The sequence below is a fragment of the Epinephelus moara genome, chromosome 11 (genome assembly GCF_006386435.1).
Source record: "Epinephelus moara isolate mb chromosome 11, YSFRI_EMoa_1.0, whole genome shotgun sequence".
NCBI classification, from domain to species: Eukaryota; Metazoa; Chordata; class Actinopteri; order Perciformes; family Serranidae; genus Epinephelus; species Epinephelus moara.
In genome coordinates this window covers 19,021,870-19,048,962 of record NC_065516.1, presented here as the reverse complement: position 1 = coordinate 19,048,962, position 27,093 = coordinate 19,021,870, and the positions used below count along the sequence as shown (strand labels likewise).

At 44.7% G+C, this 27,093-nt stretch overlaps 3 protein-coding genes across 4 annotated transcripts; 2 read left to right on the top strand and 1 right to left on the bottom strand.

Annotated features, from left to right (window-relative positions):
- Positions 1-223: 223 nt before the first annotated feature.
- atp6v1ab (ATPase H+ transporting V1 subunit Ab) lies at positions 224-10,828 on the bottom strand. Its single transcript, XM_050056353.1, has 15 exons — positions 10,679-10,828; positions 7,926-8,028; positions 7,561-7,689; positions 6,883-7,097; positions 6,393-6,530; positions 6,151-6,302; positions 5,891-6,053; positions 5,702-5,810; positions 5,287-5,409; positions 3,576-3,690; positions 3,421-3,484; positions 3,126-3,329; positions 2,931-3,025; positions 2,646-2,817; positions 224-1,121 (listed from the first exon to the last, which is right to left on the bottom strand). Exons 1-15 carry the CDS (start codon positions 10,760-10,762, stop codon positions 1,029-1,031), a joined length of 1,959 nt encoding a protein of 652 aa, XP_049912310.1. The 5' UTR covers positions 10,763-10,828; the 3' UTR covers positions 224-1,028.
- Positions 10,829-12,689: 1,861 nt separating this feature from the next.
- On the top strand, positions 12,690-16,582 carry naa50 (N-alpha-acetyltransferase 50, NatE catalytic subunit). 2 transcript variants are annotated; one of them, XM_050056355.1, is made up of 5 exons: positions 12,690-12,890; positions 14,098-14,231; positions 14,586-14,705; positions 14,797-14,863; positions 15,102-16,582. In XM_050056355.1, exons 1-5 carry the CDS (start codon positions 12,883-12,885, stop codon positions 15,277-15,279), a joined length of 507 nt encoding a protein of 168 aa, XP_049912312.1. In that variant the 5' UTR covers positions 12,690-12,882; the 3' UTR covers positions 15,280-16,582. The 2 variants fall into 2 exon arrangements, with proteins under 2 accessions (XP_049912312.1, XP_049912311.1); XM_050056354.1 differs by having other exon boundaries at positions 14,095-14,231.
- Positions 16,583-16,833: 251 nt separating this feature from the next.
- Positions 16,834-26,831, top strand: LOC126397963 (basic helix-loop-helix domain-containing protein USF3). The gene is made up of 7 exons (XM_050057092.1): positions 16,834-16,952; positions 17,483-17,607; positions 17,718-17,749; positions 17,891-17,973; positions 18,081-18,177; positions 18,294-23,263; positions 24,479-26,831. Exons 2-7 carry the CDS (start codon positions 17,564-17,566, stop codon positions 26,273-26,275), a joined length of 7,023 nt encoding a protein of 2,340 aa, XP_049913049.1. The 5' UTR covers positions 16,834-16,952; positions 17,483-17,563; the 3' UTR covers positions 26,276-26,831.
- The last annotated feature ends 262 nt before the right edge of the window (positions 26,832-27,093 follow it).

Sequence of the window (27,093 nt, the reverse complement as noted above, 5' to 3'; positions counted from 1 at the left end):
CAGCTAGGGGCACATACCTTAAGGAGTTGTCATCTCACCGGTGACGCTCATTGGTCTTCACAGAACTAGTTAAGGGCTCCAGAATGACCTAATTTACCTTCATTCACCACCACTGATTTAAGCAGGAGCCCTTCAGAGAAGCTGTACCTGTGTAGATTTGTATCTCAAGTGTCCAGGTGAGCCAGCAACAGCAGTGTGATACTTCATGAACTTGAACTCAACATTTTTATTTGCTTAATTTAATGAAGCTCTAGCATTTAAACAAAACAGTTAAAGTAGTTAAAATGATTTAACTCATCATCCTGAGGGCAGAGTGCTGCAGAGAATGAGTGATATGCAGATAAACCAGTTAAGCAACCCTGACCGCATCATCAGAAACTATGAGGTCAAACAGGCAAACACACATACACACAGTTCTTTTTCCTCATGTTTTAATTCTTTGGGCGTAACATGATGAAAGCATTGGACAGCAGAGCGTCGACTCTTTACACATTCACACAGCAAAGTACACGACACAGCACAGCGTGAAACACAACCATAAAAACAAAAAGAACGACAAAGCCTTCACGTCCGCACGTTGGCAATAAATAGGCTGATCTTATTAAATTTATATTCAATACTCTTCTGTACAGATGGTCTATGAATTACAATACATCAACCAAACAATCCTCTTCAGGAAGAGCAACACGGATACACAAAGAAATCATGTAAACAGAGAAAGGAAGAAACGGGGTGGAAGAGATCCCTCTTACTCGCACACACATTAAATCCACACTCACGTGCACACACACACGATCAACGACCATGCAGAGGATCCAGAGTGCGCCCATACGAGGCAACAAATAATAATGAGTACAGTACATCTTTCTCTTTTCCCTCCACATGTAATTGTGCACTCACACTCACACAGTCACTCACAAAGGGAGCACAGGGGAGCACGTGGGCTTCGGGGGCACGAGGAAGTGGAATGTGATTCTGCAGTGGAGGGGTCAGAGATGAAAACTGGAAAGGTCGTGAGAGGTGGGAGCCTATTCCTCCAACGTACGGAAGGAATTCTGCATGTCCTCCACTAGCTGAGCGTACTCGGCCTTGATCTTTGCCTCGCCGTCCTTCACTGGGTCCTGTAGGGACAAAGAAATATAGCCTTACAACACGAACAGAAAACTAAAGGGCCTGAGCAGAGTGCGTGCACCGTGATCTGCAGTGCAAGAGTTACGGCCGTCATTCTCACACTTCTACATTTTAAAAAAGGTTTTAAACATGTGACCCCTTCCTCCTGGGACAATGTACAGACTTGAAACTGTCAGAGCTGATTACATCTGGTTAAACGTACAGTATGTACTGAAAGTGGCGTGTGCCATTCCGCACGCACAAGTTGTGATCTATGAAAGCAGACTTGATGGCAGAAACTTTGACCCATGCTCATGAACATTTTAGTGACGCAGAGGGTGAGGTGGAAGCCTGATTGTAGAAATTGTCAGATATTTTTTGGCGCACGCCATTTTCGGCTTTTGTCTGTACATAAATATCTAGTATGGATCCTCTGCACTGTTTTATAAATGAAACCCCAGGTGATTACATCCAGTAAAAACACTGATGAGAGCAGTTAAATGTTAGAAATCAGTGTCTCTCTGACGCTTATCGACACAGCAGGAGCTGGAGCCGAGCTGCCACTAACGTTTGCTTAGCTTCTTTCTCTGATAACTTAGGATCCAGACGTGTGATGACTACAATCCTTCACCTGATATAGTTAAAAACAAACCAAGATCTAAAATGTGTATTGTAAAAATGTGGCTTAAGATTGGATATAAAGTCAATTTATGACAGCTTCTGGCAGACAACCACAACCCTGACGCAAGCGCAAAGGGGATATGATGGTGACCAAATAACATGGACTGTGTCCTTGATGTAAAAATACAGATTTCTCTGGGTTTGAATAATGTTGAAAATTTTTGTAGCACAATGCAAGTACGCAACTCAAGAAATTTAACATTGGTCTCATCGTTTTTAGAGATTTTAATGCGAAAAAGTTAGATATTATATCTTTAATTAAATGTACTGTTTTTACCTTGATTTGTTGCTGATTATGCATCTTAACTGAATATGGTCTACTCTCTTTTATACCATGAGACAGTTGTCTTCGCTCATTCATGTTACCTGCATTTATTGTATTAACTATGTTTTCATGCTTTGTCTCTCTCGAAAAAGACAGAAGGAAACCAGGTGGGTGGAGCTCATTGCATCAGGTACAGTTAAAGCTATTTAACTTTCCACTTTCCTATTGTGACTGTCTCCACTCTTAAACGCTCTGTGTACTGCAGCAAACAATGCGTCATCAAGCTTTAAAGAATCCTGTCAAGACACTGCACAAAGACACTCTCCATCTAATGTGCAGACAGACCTCCTGCAGCATGTTACAAACAAAGGACAGTGTGTTGATGACGCAAAAGTCAACATTTAAAAGTCAGGTCTCAACATTTTTGCCTTGCAACCTCTGCGCAACATTGACTGCTTTGATTTCTTTTCATTTTGAATCTTAGAGCTTCATTAATAAAAAGTGAAATCTGATATATTAGGGTATGAAGGGTATGACGACTTCAAATCAACCTGAGGACCGCAAAATTAACACATAAGGTGACACACACCTTGAATTTCATTGAGCTGATCCTGTAGAGGATTTCTCCCATGTGCTCCCTGATCATGGCCCAAGTGATCTTGTTGTCGCTCTGAGCTGTGGTCTCCACTGCGTGCCGTGCCATGTCGTAGAAAGAAATCATGTTGGAGAGGATGCCCACTGTCTTATAGAAGGGGCAGAACCTGAGGGGATGGACACAAAACAGTCAGCCACTTTGGATCAGATCTACTCTCCAGCTTATCCAACTTCTATTTAAAATCTGATCAGTGTGTTCGTGCTGCAGGCCTAACGTTACCTGTCGTAAGGAGTGTAACCGTTCTGCTGCAGGAAGTCGTCTTTTATCAGTTTGGCCACTTCCAGGGTGATTTTATCTGTCTCTGCCAGGGAAGCCTGTTAAAAATGTAAGATAAAATGTGTTGGAACAAGCAGATATAGAATAAAGAGTTCATCCAAAGATCAAACCGCCGCAGCCAGCTTCATGCTGCATTACCTTTCCGACGAGCTGCACAATCTCAGCGAGGTCCTCCTCCTCCTGCAGGATCTCCTTGGCCTTGGTACGCAGAGGCACAAACTCGGGGAAGTGCTTGTCGTAGTACTCATCCAGAGCACGAGTGTATTTGCTGTAGCTGATCAGCCAGTTCACAGAGGGAAAGTGCTTCCTCTGAGCCAGCTTCTTATCCAGACCCCAGAACACCTGAGACAGGAAACAAACGCAACACAATCAAGAACTGAGCTTCTTTAATTAATCAACCAGGCTTGATTAGAATCTGAATGTGATCATGTACCTGTACGATACCGAGGGTGGCTGAAGTGACAGGGTCAGAGAAGTCACCACCAGGAGGTGATACACTGAAAAAGGAATAAAATGTTTAACTTGGTTACAGTAAAAACAGGCTGTGCAGAGTAATGTCTCCCTCTAGTGGATGAAAGCTGTACTCACGCTCCTACAATACTGACGCTGCCCTCCCTCTCAGGGTTGCCCAGACACTTCACCCTTCCAGCACGCTCATAGAAGGAGGCGAGACGGGCGCCCAGGTAGGCAGGATAACCACTGTCTGTGGGCAGATACAGAAATACCTGTTGGATCTGGCTTCATGCTCACTACAAAGTAAACATACATGGCTACACAAACTGTAAGAAAGTTGCACCACATAACAAAGAGGCACTATCTCCAGCTACTTAAGAGGGGAATTTAAGGATTAGAAATGTAAACAAATACCTGCCAGGCGGCATTCAGATTGTCTTCACACTTGTGCACCAATTCACATACTTAACTTTTACGATTTGGAAGAAGGCAAAAGCATCAATGACTCTTATTATTAAAACAAGATGTAATTTTAACCTCGGACACTGAGCACGGTGCCTTTAAAATATAAACTTTATTGCACTCCAGCTAAAGCCCAGTTGAAAGCAGGGCTGCAACCAACAATTACATCATTACTGATTAATCCATAGATTATTTTCTTGATTAAAGGTTGAGTCTAACTGGAATTTCCACCTTGTGATTGTATGCCTCTGTGCATCAGTGAAGTTGTAATCATATTTTACATCCATGTCTGTGAAAACATGGATGTTTCACACTTCTTCCCCTCAGCAGCACAGAAGATCTATACAATCAGCACAGTTTCCAGGTGGACACCAAAGATTAGTGTCACCAATTCACTCTTACCAAACGTAACCTCTTCTGTTCCTGATTTATGATGTTGAATAATGGCCAGAAAAGTGTATATGTAGAACATTATGATGTCACAGTGAAGCTGACCTTTGCCCTTTGGCTATAAAACGATTCACTTCACAATGTTATCCTGCTGGACTTTTTTTTTTTTTTGGTCATTATTAGCATATAAATTCTTATGGCCAAAAACATGTTTTTTTTAGGTAAAAATAAGCTTGACCTTTGAGCTTCAACCACCGAATTCTAATCAGTTCATCACTGAGTCCAGGTGTGCCGAATTTGAGGAAATCCCATCAAGGCATTCTTGGAAATCGCGTTCATGACAAGGTCACAGTGACCTTGACCTTGGACCTTTGACCAATTTAATCAGTTCATTATTTAGTCCAAGTGGTGTGTACCAAATGGGATGCAATTCCCTCAAATTATTCTTGAAATATTGCGTTTTACGAGAATAAGTCAGACCAAGGTCACAATGACCTTGACCTTTGACCTACTACCACCGAAATCAAGTCAGTTCATTGTTGAGCCCAAGTCAATAGTTAATAGCGAGTTCACAAGAATGGGATGTACAACGGATGTATGTACGGACCCAAAAACATTATGCCTCTGGCCACGGCTATCGCCAACGTGAAGGCATAAATATCGCAAAAGAGAATATATAAGAAATATCCATCACAAGTTCCCAGGGTCCTTTGTGACTTATCAAATGACTTGTTTTGTCTGACCAAGAATCCAAAACCCACAACAATTATCAGTTCAAAGACGCCTCAGAAAACCTGCACAGAAAACATTTAAGAAGCTGGATCCATCTCAATTTTTGCATTTTTACATCACTTGATTTTGAATTTCTATTAGTCAGTCAACTGCTTAATCAATCATTTCAGCTGTAGCTGGAATGAATCTTATATCAGAAATACCAGAGCCTGAATCACCTGCCTTTAGCTTTTATTATAACTCCAGCAGACTCCAAACTTACCAGCAGGCATCTCAGCCAGACGGCCAGAAATCTCCCTGAGAGCCTCGGCCCAACGGGAGGTGGAGTCTGCCATCATGCTCACGTTGTATCCCATGTCCCTGAAGTACTCTGACAGCGTGATTCCTGACAAAAGAAATTGAGTTAGTATACATCACTCATGCGTATAAAAGGAACACTTCGTCCAACAAATGACCATTTGTATATCATTTACCCATGTTAAATTGAATTCCTGGAGAAAACTTCAAGATGAACAAAGAATCATACAATAATACCAATTCAACATAACACAGGGTGAATAACTGACATACAAATGGTCATTTGGTTGGTGAATTATTCCTTTAATCTACATGCAGTCACAGGAGGAGCGTGAATGAGACTCTTTATTTGAACACGTAAGTGATTAAAGAGTATTTACCTGTGTAGATGGAGGCTTCTCTGGCAGCTACAGGCATGTTGGAGGTGTTGGCCACCAGTGCTGTTCTCTTCATGATGCTCTCTGTCTTCCCGTCCACCTCCATGGTCAGCTGTTGGTCAGACAACACTGTCAGTCACTCTGAACACCAATCAATTTGGAATACAACACTACCGCTACCTGCCTACCCACCTCAGGGAAGTCTCGCAGTACTTCTGACATCTCGTTACCACGTTCTCCGCAGCCTACGTAGATGATGACATCACTGTTGGAGTACTTGGACAGGGACTGAGAGATGACAGTCTTTCCACAGCCGAAGGCTCCTGGGATGGCTGTGGTTCCTCCCTGCACACATCTTCACACAGAGAAGAGAGGAGAGTACAAGATGGGGGAAACACTTTCAACATGTCTTCAGTGAAAAAAGGTTTAAAAAATTAGGATGTGAGACTTACGGGAAAAGGGCGTCCAGCACTCTCTGTCCAGTCAGCAGCGGGTGATTTGCGGGCAGCTTCTCTGTGACGGGTCGCACTTGTCTGACAGGCCACACCTGCACCATGGTGAACTTCTCCTTCACCCCCTCAAACTCCAGCTCCATCACCACATCCTGACAGAGACACACACTCGCCACCATCAGCACAAAGCAACATCTAACAGTCGGAAAACACACTTCTATCTGGAGGTGTGGTGAACTCACGGTGACGTCGTAGTTTCCAGGTGGAGCCACGTAGGTTACAGTGCCTCTGTTCCGGGGAGGCAGCATGATCTTGTGCTTGATGAGGGAGTTCTCTAACACCATGCCGTAGATGTCTCCTCCTGTGATGTGACTGCCGACCTAACAGTGATAAATCAGGGATGTTGGCATCAATCTGATCATTTAATGGGAAACTTTGCAGATTTTCAACCAGCTTTCTGTCACTGCGGTGTGTGCAGTGTGTAGAGATGAACCGTGTTTGAGTGCCGCAAGCGTGTAGAGCTCCCCACTTATGTGTTGGCGGACTTCAATGACATGTTGCACCAACCGGTACACATTTGCCAGCGGATGGGTGGGGAGCTCCAGGCGCTCACAGCACAGGGAGAAGCCAAATGCTGTTCATTTGCACACACTGCGATGACATAGAGCTGGTTGAAAGTCAGTTAAGTGGCAAATGTCAAGCTAAAGCTTTAAAGTCTGCACAAACACACACCCGCAGGCTCTTGACCGGAGAAAACTCCCACTTGAGGTCTCGGTTGAGGGCTCCGATGTTTACACCTCTGGGGATGTAGATGCTTTGTGTGATGTCATTGATGTCCTTTAGTGGTCGCTGGATACCATCAAAGATGGACCCCATGATTCCTGGACCCAACTCCACAGAGAGAGGTTTCCCTGTCCGCAACACAGGATCTCCAACAGACACACCGGCTAGATTCAAGCTCAGGAAAAAAATGTTAAAGACGGGAATGTAGGACTATTTCTGATATGAACTTTTACATATGCAACACATGCTGGACTCTAATCATACAAACTGGACAAGAGAAGTGACGATTTTCAGTTAGAGAAAACTATTTTAATCAGACCAGGAAATATAAGATATATATATTGTCAATTAAACATCTGTATTCTGTTTGTGTCATTCTTATATAAGCTATTATAAATATTATACTTGAAAATACGGGTCAGAATTCTTTAAAAACAAAGGTACCACTAAACTAGTTTAGTGCTCTTTCACTCTTTCCTCTCTTTTGTGCCATTTTTGGCCCTTGACTAACACCAACTTATGGATTAAAAGAGTGTACAACTCAAAGCAGCCATACAGTGGATGAATATGAAAGCTGTGACATTGGGTAAAGACAGGGAATGGACGGTCACATGGTCAAAAGGATACATGTCTCCTCATAGACCTGGATGGTGGCCATGTCTCCCTCCAGCCTGATGATCTCTCCCACCAGCTCACTGTGGCCGACACGGACCAGCTCATACATAGCTGCACCCGCCATGGCTGTAGCTGTCACCACTATTAAAACAAACAAGGTAAATAATAGGACTGACTGAATAGAAGTTAAACAACCAAACCCCAGGCAACCGAAAAGCAGGAGCTGAACAAGTCTGTCCTCTTATTTCCTGCCTCAGCTCAAATATTGTTGTAAAGATGCAGCATGCATCTGTTTTGAAGGCTTCTGTAGTAATTCTGTTGTAAGTGTAAAGTGGGGAAAAAGTTTGATGGTGATGATGGTGTGTGTGGTGGCCAACCTGGTCCGGAGACTCCATGAACGTATCCAAACTGGCTCTCCCTCTCCTCATCCCTGATCTTGGGCAGCTTGGACAGGTCCATCTTCACCGCTTTATTGTCTGACTGGAAGGAGGAGCAGAGAGAAGTCAACTAATGTGAAGGACACATCAGGCAACAGAGAAATAAAAGGGGGAAATTAACCAGAGGACTGCAGGAGAGGCCATCCTCTCTTCTGCAGTGGTCACTTACAACAGCATGGCCTCTGTGTCTGCAGTTTTAATTATTGAGGACTTTTATTAGCAGCCATAAAGCAGCTGTGGGTAAGAGTGCTTTGATTACTGCTGTTAAAAGTTAATTTCATTTGAGACCACACAGTGCTACTAATCTATTTAGGCGCTGAGCCAACTGGTTAATATGAAGAATATGGAATCTACACTGACTTTAAAGACTGATGCCAACTTAAACATAACATTTTGTTAATACATTTCTAAAAGTAAAGTATGTCACCTGCATCATTTTCGGTATGATGTTTAACACAAAATGGCTTTTCAAGACAAAAATCGAAATTAAAAATATTATTGATAGAATCCACAAATTCAGAGATATACGACGGCACCGTGCTGGTACTTTGGTGGTAGCACCTCCTACTGTAACCATGGAAACCGCCAGAGAAATATAGCAACATCACTGCTCACGACTCTCTTTCTCAGCATTACAGTCCCTGATCTAGGCCATCCCCCTCTTCTCCTTCTCCTCCTTGGATGCACACACTTCAGGTGCAGTAGTACAGTCAGTATGACGCGTTAGGCTAACATTAGAGGGGAATCCCACAGAGCAGCATGTTCCTCGTTTGTCCCTTCACATGTGTACGCACAGCACATGAGCGTAAACATGCATATTTTTCATACAGAGTGACAAATGTCCCCCAAGGGTGCATCTTTGCATCCTTTTTTTCTGTCTCTAATAATCATATTTCTCATGTCTGCTAGATCCTATCCTGACTCACTTCAGCTACATGCAGGAGCAACACAAACACAAGCTGTCTGCAGTCGTGACATAAACCCATCCCCACAAAGAGCCGACTGCAGATGCTCTGCACACATTAAAGAGCAGGTGCAATGTACTGTGCATCGCACACAGTAAATCCAGTCAGCATGCTCATACAGCTTAATTCCTCAATGTATTCCTCTTTTTTTATTCTCCATCTGACTGTCATATGACACATACAGTTCTCTACATCCATGCCCTTTTCTTGTCCTTCCCACTGATGTACAGATCTTCCTGTTTACGCTAGGCTGCTTAGCCCATCTGTGCAGGAATATTGCAGCTCCACCAATGGGTCGATACGGGAATAACAAGAATGACACCCCAAAAGGCTTCACTCTGTTCTTCTTGTATACCATTTTTACAAACAAATGCAAAAAAGAGACACACAGCATACAAAATTCCCTTAAGTTTCTTATCTTAAAGACAAACTGAGCACAATATTTACAGGTATACTGCCCTAATTGACTGTAGTATCAATGTTCCCTGGTGTATTTTTAAAGGGAGTTTTTAAATAGGAGTACAGTGAGAAGATAAGGTCTATTGTTCTGATGAGTAATTGAGATAAAATCACAGACAACTCTCTATCTGATTGAGTAATCCAAATACTACAAATCAAACCACATGTGAACCTTGTGGGGAAAATGCCTCTCATGACAATAATATGACAATATTCATACAAGCAGTTAAGGTTACATTCCCTTGTAATAATGCTGGCTACAACAACAGACATCACACTTGATCATATGATCGTGGCACATGACTGCCTGGCCTCTCTGTATGAGTGTCTTTAAGGAAGTGGAAAACTAGCATGGTGCAAAACTGGGAAGTACAAATTATGACTGTGTGTGGACACAAATCTCTTCGTCTGACTACAATCTTCCAAATAAAATGGGCATGAGGCATACTAAAGATAATTTTACCCTTCATTATTACGCTGCTGACCTTAGATGTTATGTTGGCTTGATGGTCAGTAAAGAAAGGTGGCAAATTGAAGGTTAAACATGGCAGGTAAACCAGGCAGATACAAGTATGCTGTATTTTCTGTATTTAAGGGCTGAAGGCAGGCTTCTTGTCTGTCTATATATGCTCATTATTGGATGTTTGAGCTGAAGAAAAGAGGGTTAACAACACAGAAGATGTTTAGGTACTGGTGTGTGTGCAAAACAGGCTCAGAAATGTTTCATGTAAGTGAGATGACCACGCAGAAACATCCTGACACACTGATGTTAATTGCAAACTCCTTGAATGGAGGTGATCGCATGAAAATCAGCTACATATTAGTGTTTAAATAGGAAAATCCACGCCTGTAGTAAAGATTTACTATAGTATGACCTGTATGTACTGCATATGTTAATAACGTGATATGCTTTGAAGCTGGTCTCCATACACGGTGCTCAGTTTGACAGCTTTCCTCGAAACTAAGCACTAGCTAGCTTTACTGACACAGCAGTGACACCTAAACACATCATGAATAAACGTGTCTGTAATTTCCACTCAACCCGTTTGTTTTAGTAGTAAAAATAAAACGTTAGCTACCACCGCAGGTTATTCGGTGTTGTGAAAACGATAGCAAGACTGGTCCCTCGGCCTGGCTGAAAAATGCTGGCTCTAACGTTACCGTTTTGGCGCAACTGTATAGCTAAATTATTTCATTGTCAACAAACCATAAAGCTAACGTCTGTTTGTAATATCGTGGAAAAACAGTTGAAAATAATATAATGGTTACCGTCTGGTTGTGAAGTGGTGGTTTGCTGTCTTGCCTCGAGAGAGAAACGATGGGTGCTGCGGAGCGTGACAGCAAACTGAACATCAGCTGACTTCATTCACTCGCTGCTCGGTTTTACTGCTGGGCCCCGGCAACTGACGCCATTTTGGATCCGCCCCGGGACGCTGGACTTTTTTTCCTAGGATAGCGAGGACATGGCCCGCCCTGCTCTCCCTCTGATTGGCTAGTACTCCTTGCCTGGGCTGATGGATTGGTTAGAGTTAGGGACAAAAATCAGAGTAAGCCAATCAGAGGCAGAGTAGGGCGGGACATGCCTTCTCGCCTCCGGGACACCGCAAAGATTTTACAAGTTGTGAATATTGGTGATCCATCGTTCTAGAGCAGTTTTCGTCTGCTACCTGAGCAAGAACATAATTTGACTACATTTTCCCCCGTATGAACTATGCCAAAATGCCCTCCATTTATTAGACCAAAGGTAAAAACATGCACTCATAGATGTGCACCCAAAATCAAAAAATCTATCAGTTTGTTTAAGACATTCAAAATTGAAAATTGTATGTCCCCCTGCATTATTATCATTATTTAGGCACAGTTACTCAACATTGTGTGCAATTATGCAACTGTGCAATATTTTTCAGTATACGACTTAATCATGCACATAACTGTACACGTTTTATGTCTGCTTTTATTCTATTCTTCTTTATTCTATTGATGTATGGACAGTATTTGAATTTCACACTTACATCCTCAGCACAGTGATGATATATATTCAGTTTTTAGTATTTTTATATCTAAAGAACTAGTGTTAAACACTGTAGCATAATGCATATTTATTTTTTTATTTTATTTTATAATGTACATTTTCATTTATATCATTTTATTTTATTGCTTTATATTTATATACTTCTGTTTCTTATTCTTATCATTACTTCTAATAATTCTCTATTCTCTACATCAGGGCTACTTTAACAAATCACAGTTTTTTTTTATCTCAGGGATCAATAAAGTATTTCTAATTCTGATTATTATAACCTGCCCTGAGTCACAGCCTTCGCACATGGCTCCTTGATGCCTGTCTTTTAAAGGGGCCCTATGTCAAAATGCATTTCCAGTACTAATACCCTCTGTATTATGCTTATCATGCATGTTCTTAAATATTATTGCAATTAATCTACTCAAAGCCACTCTATATATAACAGCTAATTTTTGTCCCTTGTCGCTGCTAGTGGGTTTTAATTGAGATAGATAATTGTTTGGACTAGGGTTGCAAATTGTATTGATCAATTAAAATGTCTATGTTCGATCAAATTCGATCATCGATTAATCATTATCATCCCTAGTTTGGAATAATTACATAATTTACAATCAGACATGGTGAGGGAGGCGTCTATCTCTTATGCGTTGAATATCTTTACAGCAACGTTTGAGCCAAAATGGAGGCGCTATCACAAATTGCCGTGATTAACTATTTGCTACATCTTTCCCTCTCTCTCACTCTTACAACATGATCTTATATGTGGCGATGTTACAGGAAATAAATGTTCTATATCAAAGAATTGTATATTGGAATTTATCTAAAGTGGTCTGGATATGTATTTTAGGCAAGGTCTATGTTTGTAATTTTGTTTTTGTGGCAGTGTTTCAAAATGATTTGTCTTTTTGTATTTGATTTAACAAAACTACAGAAATAGCTCCAAAAATGAAAGTAGTTGTAACATGTAGGGAAGAAGGATTTTATTGCCCTAAGTTTAGCCTTGCAGGCAGTGCTTCTTCTCAGGTTTCGTACAGGTCTTTATCTCAACCTTCACTTATCAAATTTCAGCACAAAAGTATGTTGTATAACACAAACACTGGATTATCAAGGGTACCTTTCTGGCTTTTATTACTATGCTGTACTGTAATTAAACGCAGCTCCTCTTGATTTGAGCAAAGTGGACATCCTGACAAACCAACCTCAGGGGGTTAAAATTCTCAATGCAATATGCAGCAGTGTTTGTGCGCATGCGGGGGTCAGGGTTGACAGTCTCCACACAGTCGTGGAAGGAGTGCGGCGGCTAGGCTAACTGCAACCACCGCAACTAGCTACATGTGGAGGGTAAAACGGGAGGCATCCCCGACCCTAACTCTGTCAGAATTCCTTCTTTTTACCCAAAACAACTCCAAAGTTCAGCCTCATCGAAAATAAAGGATAATATCCGTTTACAATGAAAGGGTGAGTGTAAGCTTTTGAGTCACGAATAAGTAGCTTAGCACGAGTAAAGTTTTTCATGTCTGTATTTTTTCTACAAGGGGAGGCGGGGAGGAGACGACGAGGCTAGCTAGCCTGCTAAGCTACTTTTATTTAGGTGTGGGACAAAAAAAATACAAACGACAGCACCGTTACCGCAACAGTTTCGTCAGGGATATCCTCTTTAGCTTAAGCCGCTTGTCGGCTCGTTTAGGTAGCGAACAAGCGATGCTAACTAGCTAGCTGCTACTGGGAAGCTGAGTCAGTAAACCTACTTTAGCTAAGCTAAAGAGGCAGACTCTGGTTCTCAGAGAATTTGTGTGTACCTCAACTGAACTTCAGCTGCAGTAAGGTAGCCAAGTGTGTTATCTAAGTTATTAGGAAAGGGCTGCTGGCACTGTAAGCTCAACCCTGTTTCAAATACTGTGATAACGTTAATGTTATACCCGACATCAACTTCAGAGTATGTTCCAGTAAGCTCAGTGTAACTTGTCAAAGTTAACACACTAGCAGTGATGCTCGACGTTGTGACACTTTTATTGGCCACCGTCCCGAGTCTCAGATAACACGACCGAGATTAACGCTGAACTGTGTCAAAATGTGCAGATACTGTTACAGAGACGTTACTGGTTGAAGTTTGACGGATGCTGCCACTGTATATCTTGATGAACAACACACGTGACCAACAGCTGTTTTTTTGGGATGTGTAGTCTATAAATACCTCAGTGCTGGAGAGTTGTGTTTGGGTTAGTTACTAAGACACTGTAACACACATTCCCAGGCTATCTGGACTTGTATTTGACAGGCGCCATATTAATTTCCCAGTGATAGAAGAATATCAAAATTAATTAGCTGTAGGTATTTGTTTTGTTGAAAAAGTGGAATGTGTCTGGTACTAGGAAATACTGCGTGTCAAACCATTGTGCTGTGTGACATTTGTATGTCGACTGTGTATTGACCATCATTTCATTTTACTGTGGAGATTAATTTTATGTAGGGGCTGCAGCTTCACGATTAGTCATGATAACAGTTATTCTGACGATCACCAATTGATTCATCTGAATAAGATTTTAAGCACTCAAGAGTTTTAAACTGGAACTCAAAGTTACCAATGGCATTTGAATTTAATTTTCTTGTGTATAACAGTGCACCCGTTGTCAGTCATTTGACCGTTTTGCTCTTGTTCCAGTAGCCGGATCGAGCTGGGGGATGTTACGCCCCACAACATTAAGCAGCTGAAACGCCTGAATCAAGTCATCTTCCCTGTCAGCTACAACGACAAGTTTTACAAAGATGTTCTGGAAGTAGGAGAGCTTGCAAAGCTAGGTAAGAAACATCACTCATGTAACCTACTCCCAAAGAACTTTCTTTTTTTTGTGTTGTTTGAAAAAGCATAAAGCTAATGCATTTCTCATGATAGTGAGATAGTAGAGGGGGAAATCACTGGCAGGATTCTCGATTCAGTCCATGAAATGTTGGGGATTTAACAATGACATGAATGAAAAGCATTCCCCTGTAACTGATTGTTTTCCACACAGTCCTCCAGGGACACAGTCAGCCCAGTTAACTTACTTTGTCATGAAAACCTGTACATTTCCCTGCCCTCTGCAGTCTAGCAATCAAGTAAGGATTCCCTGTCTGCTGTTGTTGTTTCAGTCTTCCCTCCTCTTTGTCTTGCAGCATACTTCAATGACATTGCAGTGGGTGCTGTGTGCTGCAGAGTGGACCACTCTCAGAACCAGAAGAGACTGTACATCATGACGCTCGGCTGTCTAGCACCCTACCGTAGACTTGGAATTGGTAAAGAGCTCCGCATCTCCAGAATACGCTGCAGTGCACCTTGTTACCGTGTGTTTTGTTTTTTCAGCTTTGCCTTTGTCTTTTTCTCCAGGTACAAAGATGCTGAATCATGTGCTAAACATCTGTGAGAAGGATGGCACTTTTGACAACATTTACCTGTGAGTGTCTAATTATAGACGTTTTATGAGGTGATGTCGTTGTAGCTTTTGTTGATTCCACAAAAAATCTGTGACACATACTTTCAGTGTGGATTAATCAGATTTTTTTTCCTTGAAGCTGATTGAATTGATTCTTTGAGGCATAGCGAAACAAATTAATTAATTCCTTTGTTACTTTTTGAGCAATTCTTCAAATTGTTCTACCACTAATTATTTTTTTCTCTTTCCCTCTCCACAGTCATGTGCAGATCAGCAATGAGTCAGCCATTCACTTTTACCAGAAGTTTGGCTTTGAGATCATTGAAACAAAAAAGAATTACTACAAGAGGATAGAGCCCGCAGATGCCCATGTGTTGCAGAAGAGTCTGCGCAGCCCATGTGCACCGCCCACCGGAGAGCTTCAGAAGGCAGAGTAGGGACACAGCGTTTGGAAAGAGCACAGATGTGCCCGCCTCCACAGAAACAGAACTGTGACAAATGCCCCAGGGTCGACACATTCAACACTTTCTTCAAAGGACGCTAAAAAGAGAAAACAAATTTAATGTACAAAAAATGCTGCATTTCTTTTTCTTTTTTTTTTGCAAAGGGGTCCCCTTTAATTTTTGCATATTTTATTGCTCCCTTTTCCTCATACAGATAATTGAACATGACAAAAAGCTCACTATCAAAAAGTGCTCCTATTGACAAAGTTGCCAACTTCAGACAGTTTTAGACTTGGTGGAGGGGGAGGGTGTGGTGTTTGCAAATCATACTGTTTGTGTTTAAGTTGTTTTTATGCGGTTATAAAGCTAACGGGGACATATCTATACTGTTGAGCAAAAGAAAACAGTTGGTTCGAAGCTGTAAAAGTGTTTGAAACGGACACACACGAGTACCAGCCGGTCAGTTTGGAGTGATGCTCCGAGTTGTCTCGTGGAACAGTCACAACTCTATTCCCTCACCATGTGAACCCTGGGATCTATGGGAAATGAGTCTGACCTGTTTGCTGATATGTTATGTCTAGAGGGAAAAGGCAGAAATGTATCCTCTGTGTTCAGACGTAAAGAAGGCTGAATGGATTTTGAGGTGGTGGAAAGACGTTGTCACCACTCATAATTTCTGAATAACTTTATTTTCTAGCCTGTTAATTTAATTCCCCTTCAACTGTTATTTTTATTTTTTACATTATAATGGCAAATGGTTCAGAGGTTCTCCTGGGTTTACTACTAAGAGTGATAACATTAAAGAATGAGAGAAACAAAAATTGTATTGAATGTGTTTTTGGCACTCCACATTGTTTTGTGGGGGATGTTAAAATAACAGATTGGCCGTTTGGGATTGGATTTGGGCATTATTTTCAGTAATTTAATGAAGGTGTGTGAGGATGTGTGTCTCTAAACACGTGGAAGTGTTTTGAGACAGCTTACCTTAAACACCTTTGGCACCTTATGTAGCCACCTTTCAGAATTGGTCCTCTCAAACTACCTGCTTCAGTCAGCTTCTGTTACACACACCATTAGGTATTGAAGCTCAGCTGAGAGTTTGGAAGTTTGGGTTTAATCTCTTGAACAGTGTTTAACCCAGAGGAAGCTCTGTCCCCTCTGCATGCAAGGAGAGTTGTGTCCTCTCCACTGTAGTATAAGCATGTTTTTCCTTTCTTTGAAGAATTTTATCTTTTCTGGAGCTCTATATTGTAAGACTTTTTAACGTCTAAATAAAGGAATTACTATTTGCAGTAAATGTGTTGCTAATCGTCTTATTCTTTTTTATAACCATTGTGATTTATGAGCTAAATGCACTGAATTATTGTTAAATTTTAATTTAAAATCATTTACTACATAGAGGACTTAACAGCATACATACCTGGGTGCATTCGTTGTATACCCGTCCCTGAATGCCCTTTTACACGTCGTGATTGGCTGAAACCTCCCACAGTTGGAATGCTATTGGCTATCAGCTCCCCTAGAGCCCGCCCCTTTCTGCACAAGGTTAGATGTATCTAGATTGTTTTGAGAAATGAGTTGAGTTTAATGCTCTGCTAGCTAACAGTTAGCCTCCAATCTCAAAGTACTCGCAGCGGCAAACAGTCTCCAAAATGCCGAGGCTAGAGGTGAGTGGAAGCTACCATCCATTAGCAGCTTTTTATCAGCAGGGACGCGAGGAAATCCGCCATTCATGTGTTTATTAATTATGTCAGTAACGGTAAGGCAAGCTAGCTGTTAGCCAGCTAGCTAACAGAAAGCTAGCTGAATAGGTAAATGCACAGGTTGCTGGTTTGTAGCTGGTTAAATGACGGGATAATAATCTAAACATCGCTTTCTATCAGCAACGTAAAGCAGGACTCTCGACTATGTGTGCAGTTCCTTAAACGTGCTATAATTATGCTGTAATATACAGGTAAATGAGTTTAGGTTAGCTGTATAGCTAGGTTAATCAACACTAGCTTGTTAGCATCTAGCAGTTGTAGTAGAAGCTCAGTATATTTTAACAAGGATTTTTGTCTGCTGTACTAAATTATATGACAACATTACAGCGGAATGAATGCATCTGAGTGGTTTTTCTTTGGTGTTATACAGTTGTCTGGTTTCTTCCTGATTTAAAATGAACACCATGCACGGATGTTTTATATGTTCATTGCAGGACTGGCACGAAAAGGATTTGGGGTCCAGCTGTTAAATGCGTTGACTGGTGCCTTATCATACAGGCAACTGTTCGGACAGAATGCCAGAGATGACTGAAACTCAGACACCTGGTCGTAAACCCAAGTAAGGATGTTTGAGATGTCTGCTCTTAATTATTTATCTAATCTTCATCAGAGGCACTTGGATAAACGTGTGCATAGTTGTAATGAAAAATGTGAACTGTTGTTTTGCAGAAAGAAGAAAAACAAAGAAACTCACAATGCAGGTAAAATGATTATATTATAACTGTTATTTCCTTTTCAAACTTTGCTGCCTAGTAAGCACAGATTTAGTGTGGAGAGTTTATTTAACTGCTGGTCACTATGAATGTAACTGGACATATAAGCTTAATCTCTTCTCTTTATAGGTGAGAGGCACAGAAAAGAGAAGATTAATGCAGGGATTACCCGCATTGGTAATCTTTTGCCCTGTTCCCAGGCACTTAAACAGGTAAGAGACAAGCTGGAATTACTCGTTTTCCTTATCAGAAACATGTGACGGTGAAGTTAATGCACAGGCTGTGTGGTATGTTTTAAAACTTTGTCCCTCATCTATAGAGTAAGAACATGATCTTGGACCAGGCCTTTCGCTACATCACTGAACTGAAGAAACAAAATGATACGTTGCTTCTGGAAGGAGGGGATAAAGTCCAAGGTGAAGTTGAACAAATACAGAAAGTGTGACTATACAGTACAGTATATGCACTTGGAATCTTTAACGTATGATTAAGTACACTTGATTGATTATATGTGTGCTTGGTCTTAATGCAGCGGAGGAGATCCGCCGGCTGCGGCGTCAGATGGACGACCTGAGGAGGGAGAGTGCTCACTACATTGAGCTCCTCAAAGCCCATGATATTAACATTCTGGAGGACCCCACAATTCACTGGAAGGGAAAAAAGCGTTGCGCCAAGGTGGCAAAGGTGACCCCTACTCACCAACTCCCAAAGGGGATCATTGTCTATTCCAACGGCAACGTGATGTGCCCAGCGGGAAAGGAGACCAGCCCAGCGAAGCAGCCCTCTGAAACAATAATTATTCAGCCACCTTCTGAGGTCAGTGCACGGTTAAGGGTTAATGGAGCCCTGCTGCAAGTCAATACCTCTTCTTCCACCCCTGCGCTTCTCCCTGGGTCGACCGCCACGCCCATCCAGTCTACACCAGGCCTGAGAATGATAGAGCAGTGTGTGGTTGAGGCACCACCTGCAGCCCCTGCTCTGCCACCCTCTGTGTCTTACATCACCCTCCAGATCCCTGCAGCCACCGCAGCCCTGCCCCAACAACCACAGCCTGCTGCCCCAGCCCCGACCCTCACCATAGCAGCCACTTCAGCCTCACAGCTCCCCACTGAAAGCCCTGCTCAGCCTGTGTCCAGTGTCACCACACTTACCCAGGCTATAACCACATCTAGAGCTGCAGCCTCAGAGGTTTGCTCTTGGGTCACACAGGACAATGCCATGAGGACTATAAGTTACACCGCTCTCCCCAACAGCCAAGCCCTTCTTAGGGCTGGGGCGGCAGGCAGCACACAGACTACCTGGACAACGCTGCAGATGGCAGGGAACACAGTACAGCCAGTCTGCCAGAGTCTCCCCACCCCAGAGGTCATTAACCCCACCCAGGCTGTCCAGCAGGTCACTGTGTGTCCAATGGGCAACAAACCTTCTGTTCAGCCCATTCAAATACAGATGCAACCACATGTGCCTGTACAGCAAGCACCCATTACAGCCCACATTCAAGCGCAGCCCTTTCAGAGACAACCCCAGCTACGGCCAGCAATCCTAAATCAGGCACAGCCTCAGCCTGTTCTAGCCCCCCAACCACAGTGTGCTGTTCTGTCCCAGTCAGCCATAGCACCCCAGCCAGGTGTGGTGGCCCACCCTACTGTCGTGCCATCACAGCCCCAGCCTGCCGTACTGCAACCCGCATCATTGGTTCCCCATCCTGCAACAGCCCTCATACCTCAGCCTCAGCCCATCTCTCAACCAGCCTTGGTGCCCCAGCCACAGGCCACTGTGCTGCCCCTCCTTCAGACCATGCAGGTGCTGCAGGTCAACCCAACTGGAGGGACAGTCTCAGCTGTAACAGCACCACAGAACACTAACAACCCAAGTGTAGTCATCCTACAGCAGGCAGGTTCTTGCCAAGCCCAGTCAGTTGTGAGGGAGGAAATAACCAATCAGACACCATGTCAGCATATTGTAATCATCCAGGCACCCAATCAGGTTGCACCTGCCCCTCAAAATCCTCAGGTTGGCATGGTGCCTGCTGCTGTGCCCGCTGCAGTACCTGTTGTGTCCACTCAAATACCCACTACCAGCAGCTCGACGTCTGCCAATTCCCTACAGAGTGTTGGGGGAAAGCAGCTGGTGCACATTCTCCCACGTCCTGTTCCACCTCAGATGAACCATCCCCTTCAGGTCACTCAGGCCTCCTCTTCTCCACCTGTTCCTGCAACCCCACAGACTATCACTGTGAACGGCCGGGTGTTTGCCTTGCAGCCCATGAAGACGTCTGACAAATCCAGCTCCCAGTCCGGCCAGAGTACACTTCAGCTGGTCCAGCCCACCACCACTGAGGAACCAACTACTAATGTGGCCCTCAACAGTTTAGGTGCACTCAGCAGTCTCAATCAGAGCATCTCTCAGGGCCTTCCACTTAGCATTTCTAGCCAGAACAGTATCCAGCCTCCAGCTGCTCCGACATCAGTAGTCCAGCAGAAGCAGCCTCCTGCTCCAGCATCCGTCCCTGGAACCGCACTTGCTCTCCCTGCGCGGCAGCTACAGGTCCCTAGTTTGAACCCAGTCAAATCAGGGCCGGTGGTTAATTCCTCTAAGCCTCCAGGAAAGAGGCTTCGCACAACTTTGAATACAAAGAGGGCAACAACCAAAAGGACTAAACCAGTCAAGAAAAAAGAGCTCAGTCAGGCACTGCCTGCTGCTGCTGTTAGAGCCAAACCAGTGGTCGCTGCAGGAGAAAATCAGACAGTTCAAGTTTCGGTATCTCAAGTTGTACAGTCCTCGACCGTAAAAGTCACAGAAATCCCCACCACTTGTTCCACAGTTGTCACAACTGCTGCTTGTAGTGAAGCTGTAGGGAATGTCACCTCCACACAAAACTCTCAGATAACGACTGCGTGTAGTTCATCTAGTGAGTCCACTGTACTTAGTCAGTCACATTCACACAGCAAAAACTCTGTTACTGTAACTCAGACTGATGTTATATTCAGTCATACTAACACTAGTAGTGTGGCAACTGCAGTTACAACTGCCAGTGCCACAATGGTTAAGCAAACAGTTAGTGCAGCTGTGTCCATTGAGAGTAAACCAGCTGTAGTCTCTGGCAACAGCTCAGCTGTAACCAAACCCTCAGTTCCAGAGGTTAAACAGCCAACCACCAGTCCAGCAACTAGCACAACACAAAGTAAGTCGGCTGCCACCGCTGCGGTTTCTAAACCGAGCAAATCTGCGGTCAGCTCTGCAGGTGCCACTGAGACTTTTTCCACTACTGTTTCTACTGCATGTCTGACTCCAGTCTGCACCAGCAGTCTCCCAGTTACTGCACAAGTATCTTTAAATCAGGCTACCCAACCAACTTCAGTATGTCATCCACAGGTATCTAATACCCAAGATCCTCTAACCTGTAATAAACATCACTCTCAGGCCACCACTTCACAATTGGTGTCCGCAACTGTTGCAATCTCAACACATGCAGCAACGTTTTCTGCAGCCCACAGCTCTGTTACAGCCCCTACAGCAAGCTCAGAGATTAGGAAAAGGGTCACAACCAGTAGAGCTCCAACACAGCAGACTGATGTGAATATGCCCAACCCTCCCCCCTGTCAGCCTGCTGAAGACAAACCATCCCAGCCTCCCAGAAGAGACAGGGAGGCTCAGGTAGAGGGACACGCCACAGCAGCAGAGAAAGATGGCTTGGTGGCAGTGACGTCTGGCCCTCCCTCTAGGAAGGACTTTGCCCTATCTCAACAGGTGTACACTAACCTTGACGATCAAACTATAGAGCACCCTATGACGTCCAGCAGACAGACAGATTCTCCCATGTCTTCAGGGGCTGGGGGAGGCCGAGGGTTCTCTGTAGCATCCATGCTTCCCCAGGGCCACACTATTAGTGCATCACCTGGCTCCTATGGGACATTTACATTCACCTCTGAGCAGGCAGAAATGCTTGCCTTGGCTATGTTAGAACAGGACAGTCCAGGACGGCGGAGTGGAAGCTGCTCTGGGAACACTGCTTCAGCAAACCCCACTGCAGCCACATGGGAGCCCCCCAAAACCCCAGCAGTGTCTAGCAGTAAAGACAGGGGCTCAACTGGACAGCAGGCAAAAGTGACTAAACCCATGGATACAGTAACGGTTAAACCCGCTGCCCAGGTATCTGTCAGAGCTCAGGCTGGGGAGGGGCCAAATGGAAGCAGACATCCACAAAACATCTCATACTCCCAGTCTCAGCCTCTCCCCCAGGTTCAGTCTCAGAGCTCATCCCAGAGCGGCACTGTGGCTAGCCTCAGTGTCAACAACCTGATCAGGCCCAGCTCCAGTCAGCAGCCCTACCCTGGCTCTCCCAGTCTGGCTGGCCAACAGGGCTCAGTTCCCTCACCTGCAGGGACCTCAGCCCACATATCCCAACCCTCAAGCAACGCCCTCTCACCCTGCCCCGGTGCAGCCCAACTGAATGAGTACACCCCCTTAAAGACTGCATTAATGAGGGCTCAGGCTGGAGTTGGTGTTGGTGAGCGACAAGTAAAGATCATCTCCAAGCGGCAGGCCCAGGAGGAGGTGATGCTAAACACTGGAAAACGGCCCAAGCCATGCCCTCCATCAGCTACCACTGTTAGCCATATGGACGTGAAAGCACCAGACCACAGCCAGATGATGGTGGGACAGTTGCCCCCCACATCCTCAGCTGTCATGACAAGGATTAATTCAGAAAGCGGAGGCCCCCTCTTCTCCACAAACTCTTTCATGAGCCCGGTGGTTCGGCCCACCGATGGCCACTGTCCCCCTCAAGGACCCCCTGAGCAGAACCAGCCAGGTGTGCTTCACCTGCCACAGGGTCATCCACAGCATGCTGCAACCCAGCCTGGCCAGCACCTTGGAGGAAACATTTACATGAAACAGCAGCAGGAGCAACAGAGACACCATCTGTATCACTTGCAACACCACCTGACTCAGCCTGACGCGGCACAGCGCCACTCGCTACAACAGAGGGCGCTTCAGCAGCAGGAGCAGCAGCAGCAGCATGTGCAGAAGAAGCGGGCGCTTGTCAGAGGGAGTCAAAGTGGTTCACCTGCTGGGCTGCAACAGAAGCAGCACCACCTGGAGAAGTCCGGAGTTCAGCAGCAGCACTCGCATCAACAGCAACAGCAGACACAGCATCAACAGCACACACAGCAGCCGCAGTCGCAGCAGCACCAACAACAGTCGCACCAACAATCGCAGCAGCATCAACAGCCAACGCAACACCAACAGTCTCATCCCCAACAGCACCAACAGCAAACGCATCAACAGCAGCCGCAGACGCAGCATCAACAACACCAACAGCAGCAGTTACAGCAGCAGCAGCAGAGCTCCCACTCCAGACACCAGCAGCACCTACAGCAGCAGATCCAACAGCAGCAGCAACAGCAGCACTTTAGACACCAGGAGAAGAGCTGTGAAGCCCAGGGAGCAGGATCCAGGGCGCACCACAGCAGCCACCTGGCCCAACAGGAGCACCTTAAGGTTGGTGTCACATGGTGCTAAATACTATGATAGTGTGATTTAAAGGGAGGGTCCATGTGTGTTATATAAACGTAGCCACTAGCAAAAAGCAGTGACATACTGTAGGTTAGAAGCGCTGATGCTCATCCCTCCTTCAACCCCCACACACACTGTTCTGTGACAGCATAAGCATTCAGAGTGAGGACACAAACAGACCAGAGGCAGCAGTAGACCAGCAACTAGACAACGGCAATGTATTTTGGCCACTTAAATTTATATTATTTTTACAACTTTACCCTGCTGTCAGACAGCTCTCTCTGATGGGGAACTGAAGTTGGTATATCGCCCTCTTCAAAGCCACCAGCCTCCATTCAGAGAAATAGTAATTTTACCTCACAGCACACGGGATTTGCTGATCTACCCGCAGCCTCAATTATTTAGTTTGTTAGTGTTACTGTGTGACTTTCAGTAGGAAAAAGTTTGAGGCGCTTGAGAAAATAGCATTTTGTTCTTTACGCAAAAGGTTTAATTTTTGGATTCGAAAGCTACATAATGATATAAAAACCTCAACAACGAAAAAAAACCCAATACATTTTAATTAGACTGGGAACAAAGTACAGTGGCACATTTTGTACTTTGGTTGATCTTGTCCCAGTATCTTGTTATTTAACTGGCATTTGAGAGCAAAAATTAATTGTTGATAAGTTTGATAAAAAATTGTGGAGCCAACTAATTAACACACAATTCTGGCTTGGCAGACACCAGGAATTTGTGAGGGCAGTTTTAATTATATTAGATGTTTAATTATGATTGCGTGATTTAAAAACAACACATATAATCACTACCTCAGGTGTTAGATTTCTGTCAGTGCAGTCTAAAGCAGTGGTTCCCAAATAGTCCAGCCACGAGGTCCAGTTTTCTCCCTAGTCATTAGTTCAAGGTCCACACAGTTTAATACATTCAGCATCATCCTTGCATTTGGCTGTGTCGTCGAGCTAGTTTGCTGTCTCTGTCAAGTAGCAATCTGTTAGTCACTCACATCGTCACAATTAAAAGAGAGGATTAAAAATTAAATTATTGCGATATCTCGCCTGTAAATATGTTTAATTTGTTTTGCGTTTATCTATAAATGTCTGGGAAGTGTCAGGAAGAAATGCTGATAAAAATTGATGATGCTGAATAATTAATATGACTTTTGTCTGAAAATAACATTTGGACCTTTTTTTCCTCCCTCAGCCTGGTCAAGACCATAATGCTATGCAGAGGATGATGAGCACGAGGACTCTGGAGCAGCAGCTCATCCCTCCTCCCAGCAACCCTGTGTCCCGGTCGTCTGACCTGGCCTGCGCTCCTTCACGGCAGGAACGTCACCGTGTTTCAAGCTACTCTGCAGAGGCGCTCATCGGTAAAAGCTCCACCAGTGGCGAACAGCAACAGCGCATGGGTCTCCACCTTCAGCCTGGCCGCGGTGCCACGCAGGAGCAGCCAGACCTTCGCGGTTACCTGGACACATCACGAGGGAAGGCCAACATTGCACACAACCCACAGAATCGCCTTCCCTCCGATCATCCAGGATCCGCAGATGTTCAGCGCGTCTCTGAGTGTCCGCCATTCAAGGCCATGGGAGGAGGAGCACATCAACTTGGTGGTTTTGAGGCTCAGGTGTCTCGTGGGAGTGACATGGCCCCTAAGTCAGTACCGTCGTCCCAGAGGGGCCCTCAGGGGCAGCAGCAGGGTGGGTTCAGGATGGGTGTTGGACCTCCAGCAGATGGCAGGAACCGCTACAGTGCAGCTCATCCCGGCTCACAGGGAGTACAGGTCGGCCTCCCCCGGGAGCAGGAGGGTTGTCACCAGAGTTTCATGCAAAGCCTCCTTTCCCCTCACCTGCCTGAGCAGAGCAACCACCAGCGAGCAGTGCAGTGCTGTCCCCCCGTCAGCATGGAGTACAGCTGTGTGCCTGGAAGCTCTTCAGGAGACATACAGGCCAAGGCCTCCAGTCCCAGTGTGCCCCAGACGCAGAAGGCCCCAGCTATGCGGCTTGGAGAGGGCAACAAGGGCCATATTTCTCAGGTCAGCAGTAATATGCATGGAGGCCCAGGTGTGCGCACAGGTCTCCCCCACCCTCCAACCCCACACAGCAGCTCTGAGCCAGGCCGCTCCTCGGCCCCCTCCAGACCACCCACTGCTGTCAGCCAGCACTCTCGCCACATCGCTCGAGACACTCAGCCCACCAAGCTGAGACCTGGTGACCGGCCTCGATCAGGTACTCTGAGACAGAGCAACCCCTTTGAGCCTGAGGGCCACCTGCCTCTGCCCTCAGGCGGAGGGATGCTGCTGAGCAGACCGCAGTCTGGAGGAGAGCGACGCAGCACTATTGTTCGCTTTATGGCTGACAGTGCTCAGGTTCCAAGTGACAACAACCTGGTTCCTGACCAACACCTGACACAAAACTTTGGTTTCCCCTTTATTCCAGAGGGAGGAATGAACCCTCCACCTCCCATTAATGCTAACTCCACATTCATCCCTCCAGTCAGCCAGCCCAACGCCTCCCGAACGCCATCCCTTCTGCCTGTGGAGCCCCAGAACACTTTATCCTCCTTCTACACTTCCTACTCTCCTGCTGCTCACCCCAGCCTACCCAGTGATGTCACCCTCCAGTACTTATCTAACCAAATGTTTACCAGCCCGAGTGCCGACAAGGGCAGCGCTCCTCCGCTCAACAACCGCTTTGGCTCTATTCTCTCCCCACCTCGTCCTGTGGGTTTTGGCCAGCCCAGCTTCCCCTTGCTCCCAGACATGCCCCCCATGCCCATTGCCAACTCGTCTGGAATCACCCCCCACATATCCAACTTCAGCCTCACCTCGCTGTTCCCCGAGATCGCCACAGGCATGCCCACCGACGGTTCGGCCATGCCGATGTCTCCCCTGCTGTCTCTCTCCAACACCTCAGCTGCCGACTCTGGCAAGCAGCCCAATCGTCCTGCCCACAACATCAGCCACATTCTGGGCCATGACGGCAGCTCGGCTGTGTGAGGAGACGTCCTGCTGCATTTTAATGAGCTGGTGTTCTGAAGTGAAGACTTTCATTTTCAATTTGAGATTTGTTTTTTTTAAATGTTCAACAAAGTGGTGGTGAAGCACCTCCTGATGAAATGACACCATGTCTGTCTGATTGTTTACATGTTCACAGTTTCGATCTCAAATTGTTTTTCCTTTTGGCATATGTGTGATGTCAAATTTATAAGTTGTATCATTTCAAAAATCTTTTGATTTGTAGGGCAACAGGAAAATCTGGTCCCTTAAAGCTACTTTGTTTGAAGCGTTGGTCAAACCGACAGTTTGGTGATAAAACAAGATTTAGGTTTAGAACTTTAATCAGTGTCTTCTGGGTCATTAAGAAACCTTCTGCACAGTTACCTACCAATGTAATTTACTAACTTATATCAGGTTGTACTGTACAGAATCAGTTTTTTTCCAAGAGCTATTTTGTAAATACCAGTGTTTCATATCAGAATTGTTAGATTATGTATGTATTTGTAAATACAAAATTGATTAATAAAGTTTATAAGGAGACATTTGTATTTGCTGCCAACTGAAGAATTGTGTGCATTTCTTGCTCCCTCCACTAGATGGCACTTCAACTCAGTTGCTATCTTTTTCTTTTGTCTTAGCTCCAGGGGGTTGTTTCTAGATCCACCAGTTGGAGAAACAGTGAAAATTAGTGGTGGTAGTGGTGACTTTATTCCAGCAAGAGTGGATTTTAAACTAAGCTGCTACATCTGCAGAAGGAAATTGCAGAGCAAATTGTTTTTACTGAAAAACAGCAAAGCATAGGAAAAAAAAATCATAGT

Coding starts and splice junctions, on each gene's coding strand:
- naa50 (XM_050056354.1), top strand. Junction 14,706..14,796: donor CTACCGTAGACTTGGAATTG/GTAAAGAGCTCC, acceptor CTTTTTCTCCAG/GTACAAAGATGCTGAATCAT. Junction 14,864..15,101: donor ACTTTTGACAACATTTACCT/GTGAGTGTCTAA, acceptor CCCTCTCCACAG/TCATGTGCAGATCAGCAATG.
- atp6v1ab (XM_050056353.1), bottom strand. CDS start 10,762: ATGTTCAGTTTGCTGTCACGCTCCGCAGCACCCATCGTTTCTCTCTCG. Junction 3,691..5,286: donor TCTGGCTGAGATGCCTGCTG/GTAAGTTTGGAG, acceptor ATCTGCCCACAG/ACAGTGGTTATCCTGCCTAC. Junction 2,818..2,930: donor GGTTACACTCCTTACGACAG/GTAACGTTAGGC, acceptor CCATCCCCTCAG/GTTCTGCCCCTTCTATAAGA.
- LOC126397963 (XM_050057092.1), top strand. CDS start 17,564: ATGCCAGAGATGACTGAAACTCAGACACCTGGTCGTAAACCCAA. Junction 17,608..17,717: donor ACACCTGGTCGTAAACCCAA/GTAAGGATGTTT, acceptor GTTGTTTTGCAG/AAAGAAGAAAAACAAAGAAA. Junction 18,178..18,293: donor AGGAGGGGATAAAGTCCAAG/GTGAAGTTGAAC, acceptor GTCTTAATGCAG/CGGAGGAGATCCGCCGGCTG.